General features: G+C 44.1%; 1 protein-coding gene across 1 annotated transcript in view; it reads right to left on the reverse strand.

Moving 5' to 3' along the window:
* Positions 1 to 16,808, reverse strand: part of L3MBTL1 (L3MBTL histone methyl-lysine binding protein 1) — a 2,277,156-nt gene that overhangs the window by 283,503 nt on the left and 1,976,845 nt on the right. Inside the window, exon 15 of the mRNA XM_044090108.1 lies at positions 8,235 to 8,345. Within this exon, the coding sequence (XP_043946043.1) occupies positions 8,235 to 8,345 (111 nt within the window). The remainder of the gene's footprint in view (positions 1 to 8,234; positions 8,346 to 16,808) is intronic.

Consider the following 16,808-nt stretch of genomic DNA (forward strand, 5'->3'; position numbering starts at 1 on the left):
GAGGTGCACAGTGGTGATGGAGCTGAAATCCACACCTCTGGCACCAAATATGTAAGGGACAGAGGATATGGGTCTTGAATACCACACTGCTGCCACCAATTAAGTATGTATAGGGTGAGTGTTCCTAAATAGGCTATAATCTTAAAATCACCAGCTCCCCAGGATTTCAACCATCTCATTCTGAGCCCAGTGCATTTTATTGCAATCTTGCTAACAGTAACAGAGACTAAGCCTAACTAATTTTACACACAGTCTTTCCCTCATTGGGTTACTGAATCCTATTTTGTAATAGCACCCCTGTCCTGTGTCTGTAGTACACACTGTCACCAGCTAGAGCAATTCAGTTTTGAGGTATCAGGTACTCAATTCTATTCCAATGAGTCAGCCAATATATTAAATTATTCTAACAAACAGCCATACAGCTTCCCTTTAAACAGGTCTGATGCCAAAAGTCACAACAATACTGACACATCATCTTTTCAACGAACAGATATACAGTCACAGTCTGTCAACCATATCCTAATAGTCTCATGCAATGCCGTGTGTGACTTTTCCCTTATCATAAGGTCTCCCAACCCTTCAGAGTTAGTACCATGACATTCATTCACCCAAGTAAGAAAGTAAGGACTTCTTTGTGCAATTAAATCACTGACACTGTCACATGGATTTTTTCCACATTCTTTGAACATTTTTCTGTATATTTCTGGTGTCAACATAAAACATTCAAAAAGAGCTTGCTTTATTTTACTACAGTCAACAGTCAAAACTAGGCATCTGACTAATAGCATATATAGCTTTACTTATGAACAGAGGAATTGAAAAACTCACCCTTTACCCTTGGTCAGTTTAGTCCCAATTACAGACTTTTTCAAATATCTATACAGAACTATCAAAGTCACCCCCTCTTTATACTAGTGAAATTATTTATTACTGACCTGAACTTCCAGGGCTGAGTTTTAACCCCACTATTTGCAGCTGGTGAGGAGTAATAAATTCTCTCTCATTCTGATACTGTTTTCCATTTCTTCCTTATTCTTTTCCCTCTCAGTGGCTTTGGCCTGTCTTTGCTCTCACTCTTTCAGTGCCATTGCACCTTTTCTGCTTTATTTTAAAAAAAAGAAGTTATGTACTCACCATAACGTTCCATCTGAGTAGTTACATTTCATTTTTCTGCAACCAGTGGGTATTCGGATCCATATCAGATCCGAGCCGGCAACTTTTCAAGCATCTGCTTCGAGCTCCAAGCTCCTCCCCCTTACCCATAACCCATCACCATCTCCTACCTTCCCTCAGATTGAGTATGCCACTGCTCAAACTAATCAGCAACTCAACTTACAATAAACCATGAGCAGGTACGGGGGAAGGAGGGTGGGACAGCTGCAGAAAAATGAAGTGTAACTACTCAAATGGAACGTTATGGTGAGTACATAACTTCTTTATTTGAAGTAGTTAACTTCATTTTATCTGCAACCTGTGGGACAGAGTCCCCAGCTACTCAAACTCCTGGGAGGCCCTCATGGAAGGATATGCCTGAGCACCACAGAGCCAACGGATGCTCTCCTCTGGAGATCAAATCCAACTTATAATGAGAAATGAAGGCATGTGACCTTGCCCAAGTTGCTGCCGCACAAATGTCGTCCAATGAAACCTTAGACCAAAAGGCAGCAGAAGTCACCATGGATCTGGTAGAATGAGCTTTAACAGGACAAGGCGGTGACAGACCTTTGTCTTTGTAAATTTGCAAAATACATAGTGAAATCCACCTAGCTAAGGACACCTTGGAGATGGCTTTACCAAAAAATGGTTTAGAAAAGGACACAAATATCTGGTCGGACTAATGGAAGGGCTTCGTTCTGTGTAAATAAAAACAAAGCTGCCTATGAACAACATCTAGTAAATACAGTTTATATTCACCCATGTTCTGAAAATTTGGAAAGAAAACAGGCAGGTTAATTGTTTGATTAATGTTTGACTCAGAAGCCACTTTTGGTAAGAAAGAAGAGTCTGTGTGGAGAGAAACCCTGTCCTTATGGTAGATCAAGTAAGGGGGCATGGCAGACAGAGCCTGAATCTCAGAAACCCTTCTAGCTGACGTAATGGCCACTAGGAAGGCTGTCTTCCAGGATAAGAACTTCAAATCTACTGATGCTGCAGGTATGAAGGGGGGAACAACTAAAGCCTGGAGAACCAAGGTGAGGTCCCAAGAAGGAACAGAGTCCTCAATTGGAGGACGCAAAAGAAAGGTGACTTTAAGGAAATCCTTACACAGTCTAGAAGAGGCCAGAGCATTCATGTTCTCGCCGACATGGAAATTCGAAATAGCTGCCAGTTGCACTTTCACAGTGGAGGAACTAGCCCCTTGCTGAAAAATGTTGAAATCCATGACTGCAGGAACAGGGGCTGTAAAAGGATCCAGGTCCTTCTGAGAAGCCCAAATAGCTATTTGTTTCCATTTACTGCGGTAAATCTTCCTAGTGGAGGCCTTATGGGATGCCACCAGAATAGTGTCTACTGAAGATGAAAGACCGGGAGTCCTGGCAACCAAGGGAACTGCAGCAACCAAGCCGTCAGCTTGAGGCTGTCCAGGATGGGCGGACAAGTGCCAGAGGGATGAGAAATGAGATCCGGGCAGGGATCCAGAACCCATGGAGGAGCTAGAACATGAGACCAGAGGAAGGGAAACCACACCTGACGAGGCCAGAATGGGGCAATGAGGATCACTTTGCACCCCAGTTGGCAAGCTTTCTGTAGAAACTTCAGAATAAGTGGTAAGGGGGATAAGTGTACAGTAACCCGGGAGGTCAAGCATGGATCAGAGCATCTCTGGGGGGATCCCCTGGTGAGGGGATCAGAGCGAAGAACTCATTGCACTTCACGTTGGAAGGAGATGCGGAGATCGCAGCAAGGCTGACCCCACGCAAGGAAGACCTCCTCCGCTATCAACTGTTTCAGAGACCACTCGTATGGCATGAGAATAGCCTGACTCAGTCTGTCCACTAAAATGTTGGAACATCCCGGGATGTGTGTTGCAATCAGAAACCGACTGGTGGAGATCGCCCACTCCCACACTCTCATGGCCTCGCGGCACAGAGGGTATAATCTGGTTCCTCCCTGTTTGTTGATGTACCAGACGACTGACATGTTATCTGACTAAATAGCAATAGTCCCTAGAGGAAGAACAGTGTGGAAGGCTTGCAAAGCTAAAAGCACTGCTCTCATCTCCAGAACACTGATGTGCAATCTGGTCTTGATCTGGGACCACGTGCCTTGGACCATCCTCCCGAGATAATGCCCCCCCCACCTGAGCTGGGAGGCATCCGTGGTCACTGTGGCATGGGCTGTGGGTGAAACAAATGGGCGCCCCGCTAAGATCTCTGGCGATAAGAGCCAGCAGAGGAGTGATGCCCAGCAGGCTTTACTGATCTGAATTGGATATTCCATGGGGAGATCTAGCCAAGACCACTGTACAGCTAGAGACCATTGAAGAACACGCATGTGAAGATGTGGACAGGCGAGGATAGAGATTGCTGCAGCCATCGACCCCAGGGCTCTGAGAATGTCACCTGCCTTTGGTAACCTGGGGCCAAGAACTGTGGGCCTGTAGACTCTGGACCCTGTCTGGAGTTAGAAAGACTTTCAGTCGAAGGGTGTCCAGCCATGCCCCGATAAAGTCCAAGATCTGCACCAGGCCAAAGAGGGACTTGGAAACATTGATAGTGATCCCTAGCCGGTCTGCAAGATGAAGGAAGGAGTCTCTGGCTTGGCAAAGAAGACGCTTGGTGGAAGCAGCGAGGAGCCAATCATCTAGGTAAGGGAATACCTGAATTCCCTGAAGCCTCAGGTGAGCCGATACAACTGCCATTGCCTTGGTAAACACCCTGGGGGCTGTGGTGACACCAAAGGGAAGGGCTCTGAACTGAAAATGATTGGCTCCCAGCTGGAAGCGAAGGAATCTCCTGAAGCTTCTGCGGATCTTGATGTGGTAGTAAGCATCCTGGAGGTCTATCGAGCACATCCAGTCGCATTCTCGAAGATAAGGTAGAATGGACTGTAGGGTGACCATCCGGAATTTCTCTTTGGCGACAGCCAGGTTTAAGGTTGGCCTGAGATCCCCCATCTTTTTTGGCACTAAAAAGAATCTGGAGTAAATGCCTGATCTGGACTGATCAGGGGGGACCGGTTCGATGGCTCGTTTGTGAAGCAGCCTGGAAATCTCTAGCGCTGCCGTCTCCCTTCAAGTGGTTGGGACATCTGGGGGCCACTTTGGTTGGATGGGAGGGGTAACAAACGGGATGATGTGGCCTCTGGATATTATTTGAAGCACCCAGTGATCTTCAGTTATGGACTCCCAAGCCGTTGGGCGGAGTGATAATCTTCTCCTGACTGCCTCCAGAGTATGACAGTTGCGCAATCCCTCAGGGCTGCTGTGTGGACCTGTCCGAGAAGGGCTCCCTAGACTCAAAGTTCCTTGGAGCCCCCCTTCCTCTGGGGTAACGTCTGTCCTGTCCCCCCTCTGCCTCTAGGGGATGAGTTGTCCTGAGAGTACCAGGAAAACTGTGATTTCTGGAACCACATCTTCTTTTGCCCTCTCTGATTCCTAGAAAAGGATCTTTGAGGGCTAGAGAAAGTCTTCCCATCTTTTTCCCTCTGGACAAGGGTGTCATGTACGGTCTTCTCAAAAAGAGAAGAACCATTGAAGGGAGCATTTGTGAAAGACGCCTTGAAGGGGTCCGCAAATTGACACAGTCTGAGCCAAGTGTGTTGCCTCATAGCCTCGCCAGTCCCAGCTGCCCTAGCTGTTCCTTCCACAGCATGGGAAAGGAGGCACATAGACGTGTTTGATACTGACTTCAGAGTCGACATTTTCACAGAGAACAGACGCTTGTCCTCTGGTTACAAAGACTCTGGGGGTGACTCAGCTAACTCCGTGACCAGGTCTTGCTGCAGTCATATAACATGTGCCAAACAGAAGAATACACTCGCTTCCCAAATCAATCCACCGTCCTGGACTCCTTGTCCGTAGGGTGGACCGAAAAACTTTCCTGAGACAGTTCCCTCTTGGTGGCTGCTGCAACCACCATAGCATCCACAGGGGATCCTTTATATCAAGTCTGTCTGTCTGAGGGTGGAGACAGGATCTTGTCCGGGCATTTAGGTATCGGCTCTATGGTGTCAGGCTCCTTCCATGCCCGTGTGGTGATAAGATCCACTAAGGGATCCACAGGTGGGGACACCCAGAACATAGATAGGCCCGTGCCAAAAGCCTCCAGGTACAATGATTCATTCGTAGAAGGTTTTGGGTCTGACCAACCTCCCCTCTGGTGGAGGATCTCCATGATGTCTCCAAAGGAGACATCCTTGAGAGGTGACCTGGGGGAACCTTCTCCTTCATCTAAATCAGTTGTCTTCTGTCAAGGACTCGGGGTAGTCCAGATGCCTCCTTTAACACATGTGCTTACGAGGACCCTCTTCAGTGGGACTCTCTGAAGAGGGCTTTTGAGCAACAGGGGGTTCCTCCAGGGAAACTGCCTGGGGCTCCTCTAGCACGGGCTGTCTCTGGGACAAGCTGAAGGGAGTCGTAACCGAATCTGAGGGAGTCTGGGTAGAATCCAGGAAATAGGCTGGGGTCTCGATCCTTGGGAGAGAACCCTGTCCACCATGTCAAATGCCGATGGAGAGCACACCTCCTTAGCACCCAACAAGGAAGAAGCTCTCCCCAGGTCTGCTGTGAGGATTGGGGCCGTGGCTGGGGTAGCTGGAGCTCCAAAGGAACGGCTCGGATCCGACAAAGTCGAAGCCGAAGATACCTCCATCCCCTCGGGTCTGACTCCCCATCCTCTGCCCTGAGAGTTGCTTGGATCCGAACTGGTCAGATCTGAGGAACTCAAGGTAATTGCCGGAGTAGAGGTTGGAGGAACCGTTGGCGCCGAACCCCCAGCTCCGAAGATCCTCGGATCCATAAACCTCGAAACCACAGGCAGGATCAGGGAAGGAGACACTGGATGAAAGAAGGGCATGGAGGTCCCCCCTCCAGAGGGAGAGGGGCCTGGCAAGACTCCCATCTGGATTTGGGTCCGAATAAATCTCCTCATCATCCTGTCCATATCCAATTCAGACAGACTCCAAGTCGAGCATGAGGAAGCGACTGACTTGGATCTTGCTGGCCACTGTGACGATCTGAATGAAGGCCTCGGATCCAAAGGCTCAGTCAGCTCCAGGGAGAATTTAGGGGAGTGGAGCCGAGGAGACACAGGTCTCGAAACCTTAGAAGGCGGGTTAGTGAAAGACTCCTGATCTGGAGACCGTTTATGGGGCCTATCCCCCTTCTTCTCTCTGTCTCTATCCTTTTTCCTGTCTCTTCCTTTGGCCTCCCTTTCAACAGGTCTAGTGGGAGGGTGAATCCCAGCCTGAGGGGGTGGTTGGGCAGCAGCTGCAGAAGCTGAGGCAGAGGCTGATGAGTCCAGTGTCGTAGCAGGTAGAAGGCCTTTAGCCACCAGTTTGTCCTTCATTTCCTTCAAGGCCCTAGGTTTAAAACCGGTGCACACACTGCACTGCACTGAAAAATGGGGAAAACCCAGGCTAACAACACACAGAGTGTGACCATCCACCGGTGAAAGCTTACGGCCACACTCTGTGCATTTCTTAAATGTAGGCTTAGGCTGATCAGCCATTCTACACACACGCAGCCTACCTACCAAATGCCAACACACTATAAGCACGCACACCTATGGGGAAGGGAGGGCCTACACTAAACTACTTTGCAAACTAAACTTTTTTTTTACTGACGAACAAGTGTTTGGTGGAGGAAAGGGAACTAACTGAGAACACATCTCACTACACATGAAAAAAGACCAAAAAGGCACTTACTACAAGTTCAACCCTATGCTCAGAGCTACGGAGACCACAATGCTGATACAAGAAGCAGCAAACGAGATCTGGGGGAAGGTAGGAGATGGTGATGGGTTATGGGTAAGGGGGAGGAGCTTGGAGCAGATCCTTGAAAAGTTGCTGGCTCAGATCCGATATGGATCCGAATACGCACAGGTTGCAGATAAAATGAAGTTAACTATTTCAGATCTTTTTTCCTCTGTGGCTTCTAGCTGTTATCTCCTCATGGCAGCCTCTCAATCTACATTTTAAATCATTCACAAACACATAGGATGGTTCTCTAGCTGCATGCTGCACACTTTCAGTCCTTAGCAGGCTATTTCCATATCTACTGGACCGAACTCCAACTGCCCACAAAGCGCCATTAAGTTATTGTTGTTCAAGTATGTAAGAGCATTTGTGGTTTGCACTTCAACCATTTGTGCCACTGATATTCAGGAGTGTTCTTCTGGGCTCATCTTGCTTCTGGCAAGTAGTCTGAAGGAAGATTGTGGATGAGACACTGACAACTAATAAAATACTGAAACTGGCAACAGTACTTATTCACCTACAGTATCAGAGGCGATCTCTGTCTAACGTACAGAGCCATGTCCAACCCAGAATTGTTGAACATGCTCCATCTTAGCAAAACCAAATCTACTCGAGCTACACGCTCTAGGGATATAAACCTCAACACAACAATGAATAGAACATGCTGGAGGGATAGATTCCCTTCGCAGAACTTCCCTTACTATGGAACAGGGTCCCAATCTACATAAGACAGAGCCCCTCACTATCACTCTTCAAGAGGAACCTTGATGAGTGGATGGGTAACAGAAAGTTCACACCAGGGATCACACCAACAGCACTACTAGATAAGGGCCAAGAGTACTAGCTGCTAGTACAAGGGTCTAGGAACTACTAAAGGGGCGGTGAATACTGCACGATGTGGCTGGGCTAATACATGCCTTCGGGCAGATAGCCCAATAGCAACCTATGAACCTATGAACTTCCGCCAAGTGTACCACAATAGGTCTGGGTATGACCATGAATATATCTATAAGCCTTCTAGTTAGCATTCTCCATCAAAACATGTCATGCTTTTATTACTGCTCCAGGGATCCATGCCATGAACAAATGAGGGTCAATAAGATATTTACTGGTGGACATTACTGGGAGCTAACAAGCAAAATTCTTAGCCCTCTACACATGATGACTATCGAGTCACATTAGTTGTGTGTTGCAATCTCCTTCTGCTGCTCACATGGGGTGGTAGAATTGCACTCTGCTAGCCATAACTTGTGGAACCAGTATGGGTGGGAATGAAAGCAAGCTTAAGAAAACAAAAATATAACCTTCAATAGTACCTTGATTCGATGTTCATCCATATCTTCTACAGTAGCCACTCTGACAAGGGCAGGATTACGCCGATCAACAGCTTCCAACTTCATGTTTACTTGAAACCCATGAGGCAGACGCTAGGAAGAAGAAATTGCAGGTTAGAGATGAATGCAGCATATGCAATAAAACACTGTGGTTAATTGCAATTTCTCTACTCAATGGATTTATGTTCCTTCAGATTCCTGAATCTCTAAATACTGACTTTTTTGAAGCTGCCAGGAGATATGGTAACACAGGATCTGTAGTGCAGGATTCCTCCACTATTCAAGGAAAACATGCATAATGAACAGGATGCCATATCATAACAGGAGAATGCCATTTTTGTGCTGGGAGCATAACAATTAAAGTTTATCTGTTCATAAAATGTAGACCTGCAGTCATGCTATACAAGCAGGAGAGTGTTATGAGGTTTTATATACAGCATGAAATCTGAAATAATGGGAGAACAGTACCTAAAAATAAATATATACATCCATCCATATAGACACACACACACGAGCATGGACACAATATATATATATATATATATATATATATATATATATATATATATATATATATATATATATATATATATATATATATATATATATATATATGACCAAAACTACACCTAACCCTCACTTAATTGATTAATTAAGGCAAGTACACCATCTAGCAATCTAATCACTACTGATCCCAAAAGAAAAACTTAAGGAGGTCTACCCTGCCTACCAGTTGTTGACAAACTCAACCATTACATTATATGGAACCAACAAGGCCTCACTCTGCTGCTTACAGGCCCTGTTAACTTTTGAAAAAAAACATCTTTCTTTGCTAAATCCAACCACACTTAACAGCTACTTGACTCACACTGGGCACTAAAAAATGTAAATGCCCCTAACAAAGAAATGCAAGTATTATACCATGAATACTACAATCAGAAATTAACCATCACCCTAACTGCTAATTTAAAATTTGAACTTCTTACCACTGAACTATCAATCACCTCACTAACAAACGTTAAAAACTACACATTTCTGCAACTATGTAACATTTATAACTGAAGCAACAAAGTCATATCAACAGAATTTTTCTAATATTTGTTTTACAAAACCCCTGATTGGCAGTTCTGCCCTCACATCCCCTAGATGGTCGCACAACCATACCTACATGTATCAGCACTGCAAAGTCAAAGGCAACTACAGTTTAACTACACTATAAGTTAACACAAGTACCATTCCAATGTCTAATAACACTTCACAAACAGGTCAACCAAGTGAGGAACTGACATTTATAAGTGCATCCATGTATATATGTTAGCAACAAAATCTGGTACATCATAAGATCAAGTGGCAGTTCTTGCTATGCACATGGAAATGGAATGCCTGAATGGCAAACTAGTATGCAATACCAGATATATAGAATGGAAATCATAGTCACTGTCATATGCCAAGAGTATGGATCTCATTTGTGTGAGATGAATGAAAAAGTCAAATATCATGCTTACAGACACTCAACAAAAACTTCCAAAGACAGCACAAATCAAAATTACAGATACAAAAGGCCACCAACTACCACTAGTTTTGGAAAAAGAAAATACTTAGAAATAACATTAGAGCCCACAAAATAACATTAGATCCCACCCTAACACGAATTAAACATACAGACAATATCATAAATATGCTGCACTCCAGGTGAAATTGTTCTATAAGATATTATATCACCTTACACACACAGTACTCATGTCATGTCCACTACTAAAAACACACTAATCCCTAAACTAGAATATGGTGTACCACTATTAGCTCTCCAGTCAAGCTCACACACAAACAAAAGACAAATAGCTACTAACAAAATCAGTTGCTTTGCATTACTAGCTGAACCATGCACACATAACTGCAAGATGGTGCAACACATTAACTGGCTACCAATTATTAAAAGACTACTGTTCCTCACTTAAAAGAAAATTGCAAATAAGACAGCCTAACTGCACACTGACAAATAGCTAAGAAAAGAAATTAACACTTATTAGGCCATGTTTCAAAACCAGAACAGGCGAGAAAGCATTTTGTAAACTAAGTCAAGCAACCTAGAATGGAGTACCTGCTAAAGTTAGACAAAACACTGGGCTTATTTAACAGTATACTGAAAAGCCGAAAGAAAAACAACTGAAAGATTCCATATTTAACAACATTAAGTGCTGAAGTCCAAACTTGTAGTGTGAGTATAAACTCTTTACTTATGCAATACTATTTAATAATTGTACATTTTGTAAATAAGGAAAAAGGAGTGCACACCTTAAATGTATTTACATTTCACTGCAAAATGACAACAGTGTGTCTAACTGATGTACTAATGCAACAGGTGTTGCATCATTAACTGGATAAACTTAAAAGTGTTTAGTTTGCTGAGTTGTTGATCTGTTTCTTCTGATCATATGTTAAATGGCTACATTGGTAATACTGTAATGGATCTGTTTAGAAGGGTGCTTTATGTGGTGTTCACATCTTGTGGATGTGAAAGTGTGCATGTGCGGAAGTTCTGTGAATGTAGAAGCAAAGTTATACTCAAAGCAGAATGAGAGCTCTGGATGAGCAGTTCCACCCTTGGCAACAGCAGAACTAAAGGTGTCAGGTACTCGGACAGATTAGCATGTAGAAATTTTCTCAAGCTACTATTGTCCCTCTCTCATGATCTGAGAATGAGTCCTTGTGCTGCTCCTCACTAGGTTTACAATATGCTGTATGAAAGAGATAAAAAGTAGTATGATGCCTCTAACCCAACCTGAGAACACAGGAGCGAGGAGGTGGATAGGTATGTAAAGTACAGCTGTGTAATTGAAGCTTGCCATAGTAGGATAAGTTCTAATAGCTCTGTTCTGGACCTGGAGAAGGAATCAAGTTTGTAGTGGTGTGTAACAGTTTGTACAGAGGACCATGCTGCTGCCTGTAGAATACTTCTAGAGCCCTCCTTTTTCCAGAAAGCCAATGAAGAAGCCAAACCCCTTGTGGAATGGGCTGTAACCCTGCCTGGAAGTACTTATTAAGGTGAGTATAACAAAATGCAATAGCATGAGTCAACCACTTGAAAATGATCTTTTTTGAAACTGGTTGACCTTTCCTTTTACCTTCGCAGCAGACAAATAGCTGATCAGCTTTCCTGAAGGTTCAAGTTTTGCCTACACAGCATCTGTGCTGCCTGTGGACATCCAGACTGTGAATGATCCTTTATTCCTTGTTCTTTTGTTTAGGAAAGAAAAGTAGGACATTAATATACTGACAAAGTAAACTCTTGAGGCACCTTTAGGCATAAAAGCAGGATTTGTTCTCAAATAAATCCTGCCCCTGTGGAAAAGAAGGTATGGTTGATTCACCATAAGAACTTGCAACTCAGATGCTCTCCTAACAGATGTTAGTGCAATCAGTAGAACAGTCTTCCAAGCTAAGAAATGCATTTCAGCTTCATGGGCTTCCTCAAATAAGACACAGTAAGCTTTTCAAGCACAAAGTTGAGATCCCAAGTAGAAGCCTCCTGTTTTCTAGGTGGACAAGTTTCTACCACCCCCTTTTAAAAGCTGTTTAACTTAAATATTATAAGAAAGAGGATAAGCAGAAATAGCCAACAAATGTACCTTGACAGGAGAAAATGAAAGGCCACTGGACAGTAACTCACACAAATACTCAAGAACCAGCACAGATGTAAATAGGCCTGAAAAGGATACCAGCTCTTTGAGTAGCACCAATGAGAAAATCCTTTCCTCTTGCACATATTTGATTTTCAAATAGCAACATTTTCACCTGCTTTAATACCTACTGCACATCCTCCGGAAAAATGTTTTTTAAAAGGTACCAAACGTTATCATCCAGGCAATTAGAGTAACAGTTTCTAGACTGGGGTGTATCAACCCCCCTTGTCCTGAGTCATTCAATCCAGTCTTTGGGGAAGTGTGTGGTAATTGCACTTGGACAAACTGAAAAAAATGAGAACCACTGTTGCCTTGACCAGAAGGGGATTACCACCTCAATTTTTGGAGAATCTATCTGGATCTTTAGATGAACCCTGGATATCTGTGGAAATGGTGGAAATGCATACAGCAGCATTCCCTTCTATGTGAATGAGAAAACATCTGTTTTCCAGGCCTGTTTGCAAACAGTCACAGAGTAGAATTTCTTTAATTTACTGTTTTGACAGTGGGTAAACAGTCTACTTGAAGTTTTCCCCAGAATTGAATAAATTCTTGGAAGACCCCTGAATGACCTTTCCATTTGTGTGGGGCCTATCCTCGTCCTGCTGAGCCTGTCTGCAATCAGGTTTTCCTTTAGCAGAATTTATAAAGCTTGAAGACTAGAATTGTTGCCTCCCAGGCTATCACAGCAAGCCTGCAAAGGGGGTAAGATCAATACCTCTCTTTGCTTATGGACTACATGACTGCGGCATTGTCTGTGTACACTTGCCAAGGTCCTGGAGACCAAAGATGATTCAAGACCTTCAAATCACTGATAACTGCCAACATCTGATATTTATGTGCTTCTGTTGTCTACAGGATCCCACAGAGCTTGTACTTTCACCCCTTTTGAAACTGCGCCCCATGCCATATCTGAAGCATGACTGACGGAGAATAAAAGACCAGATTGCAAGCTATCTAGTTCACCCAACAACCTCCCTCTTTATGAACACTAGGACTCTGATTTGAAAGGACAAAGGATGCAGACGCTGCTTCGAGACTGATCTGAGATACCACTGCATTTTACTCGTGTAGTCTGACCAGGGGAAGAATGAAAATCATCGACGACACATACACCATAATCCTAGCCAACTCTCTTTTAGATGCATGGTTTTGACTGGTAAAAGAAGTGTCGAAATAAGATTATTTTGTCTGGAGGAAGAAAGGCTCTTTGCAAGGCACAGTCCAGCAAACATCCTAAGGAAATGATTCACGAAAAGAGTTGAGAGAAGACTTCCAAAAGTTTATTTGAAAACCCAGATTGAGTACAAGTTTCAGAAAAGTTGCTAAGGACTTTTGACAGCTGTAAAAAAGAGTCTGCATAGATAAGCAGTTGTCCAAATATGGAAAATGTAAATACCTTGAAGTCTGTAGTAACCAAAGACTGGAGTAAGGCATTTTGTGAATACAATTAGTGCCATGGACAATCCAAAGGGTAAAAAGAGAGAATTGATGATGTAAACCAAATATAGCAAATCTTAAGAAATGGCTGAAATGCTTGACAATGGGGATGTGATGGCAGATTTCCTTTAAGATCCAGGTTTATCTTGAAAGCTAGACGGGGGATCAGAGGGACAAGAGAGAAAGAAGAGATAATACCTTGAACATTAGAATTGTAACAAAATGGTTTAGAAAAGAAAGATCCACAATGTGCCGCAATGATGGTTTTGTTTTTGGTACTACAAAAATAGTTTTGAAAAGAAAGATCCACAATGTGTCACCATAATCCTTTTGTTTTTTGTACCAGAAAAAAATACTTAATATTTAATAAAACCACCCAACACTACAACCTGCAAGAGATGCACTTGCATAGCCAAACTGGAAGCAAAGATCTCTCCAGCCAAGATTGTGCTAGACAGTCAAGAGGAGAAAGTTAACACCTGCACTACACCTCATGCAACACATAGCCATTCAAAACCCATACCATCAACACCCACACATATAGCAATACTAAACTCACATACACAGAGCCCCTTAACATTAACCTGCCCAAGCAACAAGGACCTCCAAACCTGAAACGCAAACAAACACCAGTCACAACCAAATTGACACATAGCTCACAACACCAGTGTGCCACCCAACAACAGCCCCTAAGGCAAGAAAATGTACCCAACACTTTAGTCATAGGCGACTCTATAGTCAGGCACACTGATGTCCCACTCACCAGGCTGAACAAGGAAAAAATTACAGTCAGCTGCCTGTCAGGTGCCAGGATCTGCCACATAACACATGCACTCAAGTCACTCCACAACAAGTACAAATATGACTCGGTCATTGTCCATGTTGGAGTGAATGACTTGAGATGTACCTCCCTGGACTACATGAAAAGAGACATGGAAGAGCTCTCGAATCATGTGGCCCAGACAGGTATGACCCTAGCCATGAGTAGCATCCTACCTTCGCCCAGAATGATACCACAGTATAAGGACAAAAACTTCAACAACTGGCTAAGCTTCTGGTGTAATTCAAAGGGGATTCAGTATCTGTCTGCCTGGGATGACATGATCGACAAACCACAATGCTTTGCCAGAGATGGTCAGCGCCTGTCACCCCTGGGATTCAGGTTACCGGCTAAAGCTCTTGCCACAGCTATAGTGCCTTTTTTAGGCAAGGTTCAAAGGACAAAACCACCACTGTAACAGATACAAGCATGCAGTATCTGAAGGTAATGCTACTCAACGCTGGAAGTCTAAACCTCAAAATGCACTCTCTCGAGGCACTCCTAAAAATGGAGAACATCGATATCTGTGCAGTAACTGAGACCTGGTTCAAGGCTGCAGAGAGCACCCCTGCAATACCAGGCTACAACTCTTACCACACTTTTCGGGCACTAAACCAAGACCGAAACACTAAAGGTGGAGGCGTGTTCATATTCACCAAGGATATTCACATCTCCAGGCTAGTTGCCCAACACAATGCATCTGAAATTCTCCAGGTGCAACTAACACTAGGTAAGACTACAATCCAAATTGAAGTTTGCTACAGATCCCCCACTATGCCCCAGGATTCTCACTACACCTTTCTAAACATACTGGAAAATATTAAGATACACCCAAACACCCTAACACTGGGTGATTTCAACTACCCTGCCATTAACTGGGAAAACTACTTGGGTACGAACACCTTTTCCCAACAGTTCTTGGAATTCATAAATTCCAATGCCCTGGATCAACTAATCCATTGTCCCACCAGGGGCTACAATATTCTAGACCTGGTCATTACCAACATGGGAGACAGATGCTCCACACCAGTGGGCACCCCCTCATTGGTCAGGTCTGGCCATAAGCTAATCACCCCTGACATCCACATCCCACCCCCACCCCCCCACCCCCAGTAGGGAAACCTCTGTAAAAAACTTCTCCAAAGCCAACTTCATGCTACGCAAGTCAGAAGTGACAAACCTCAAGACACCCATGCAGACAGGAGCTGAAAGTCTGACTGCTGAATCCTACACTAAGGCACTGTATGAGCACATCCACTCATGCATGAATTGTGCCATCACAAATAGAACCAAGATGCTCTCCTCCAAAAAAGGAAGCCAATTTGGTGGTCACCTGCCATAAACAAACTATACAACAGAAGGAATAAACTGTTGCAGAAAAGAGGAAAATCCCAGGATGCAAAAAACTCCCTTACCAGCCTCAGTAAGAAGCTGAGATCCCTCATAAAATCCTCCAAAGCAAGTTACAAAAATAAAATTGCTAAAGATTCCAAAGACAACCACAAGGCATTCTACAGTTATGTCAAGAATCTAAATAGCAATACTCAGATCTGCTCTGAGCTACAACAGAATGGCATTAAATATACTGATCACAAGGATATTGCCAATATCCTGGCAGATCAATTTAGTGCCAACTTCACTCCCCTCTTACCCCCTAAAGGGCCCATCTCAATACCAAAAGATTGCCAAATTCTGGTAATCATGGCCACACAGGTAGAAACCGCACTCTCCAAAGCTAAGAATACAGCATCCATGGGACCCGATGACATCCCGGGCTGTGTACTACATGAACTACAAAATGAACTGGCCTCTCACCTAAGTGTCATGTTTAATCATAGCCTCACCTCAGGCTTCATGCCCACTGAGTGGTGCACAGCTACAGTTATCCCACTCCACAAAGGGGGATCCACCTTGGATCCCAGGAACTACCATCCCATCAGTCTGACGAGCCTGATCTGCAAGGGCATGGAACGCATTATCATGGAACTTATAAACAAAGACTCTGGCAACCTTCAAACACTGGACTCCACCCAGTTTGGGTTCATGAAGGGCCGATCTTGTCTCCTGAACCTGACTGACTTCTTCAAATCATTCTCCAGAGCTGTGGACGAGGGTAAGGAGGTTCACACAGCCTATCTGGACCTTGCCAAGGCCTTTGACACCATCCTACACTTTGGAATCATAGATAAACTTACTAAGCTGGGCATAAATCCCTACATCACTTGATGGGTTGCCAACTGGCTTACGGACAGAACCCAGACTGTAAAAGTAGCCGACTCCAAATCCAGCTCCAGACAGGTGACAAGTGGAGTACCTCAGGGTTCAGTCCTGGGACCTCTCTTGTTTGGCATCTACTTCTCTGAAGTACAGGCCAACACTAAGGGACTCTGGCTAACAAAATTTGCAGATGACTGCAAACTGGGAGCCATTATTGAATCCCCAAATGATGTGGATATTCTACAAAAGGGCCTTACAGAAACAGATGCTTGGTGCCAGAGCCATGGTCTCAAGCTTAATGCCAAGAAATGTATAGTTATCCCCTTTGGGAAAGACTATGCACCCATGAATTACAACATAGGTGGCAGTACACTAAACACCAAAAGTGTGATGAGA

Source organism: Protopterus annectens, chromosome 12.part0 (assembly GCF_019279795.1).
Source record: "Protopterus annectens isolate FY-2018-M chromosome 12.part0, PAN1.0, whole genome shotgun sequence".
In the NCBI taxonomy this organism is placed as follows: domain Eukaryota; kingdom Metazoa; phylum Chordata; order Ceratodontiformes; family Protopteridae; genus Protopterus; species Protopterus annectens.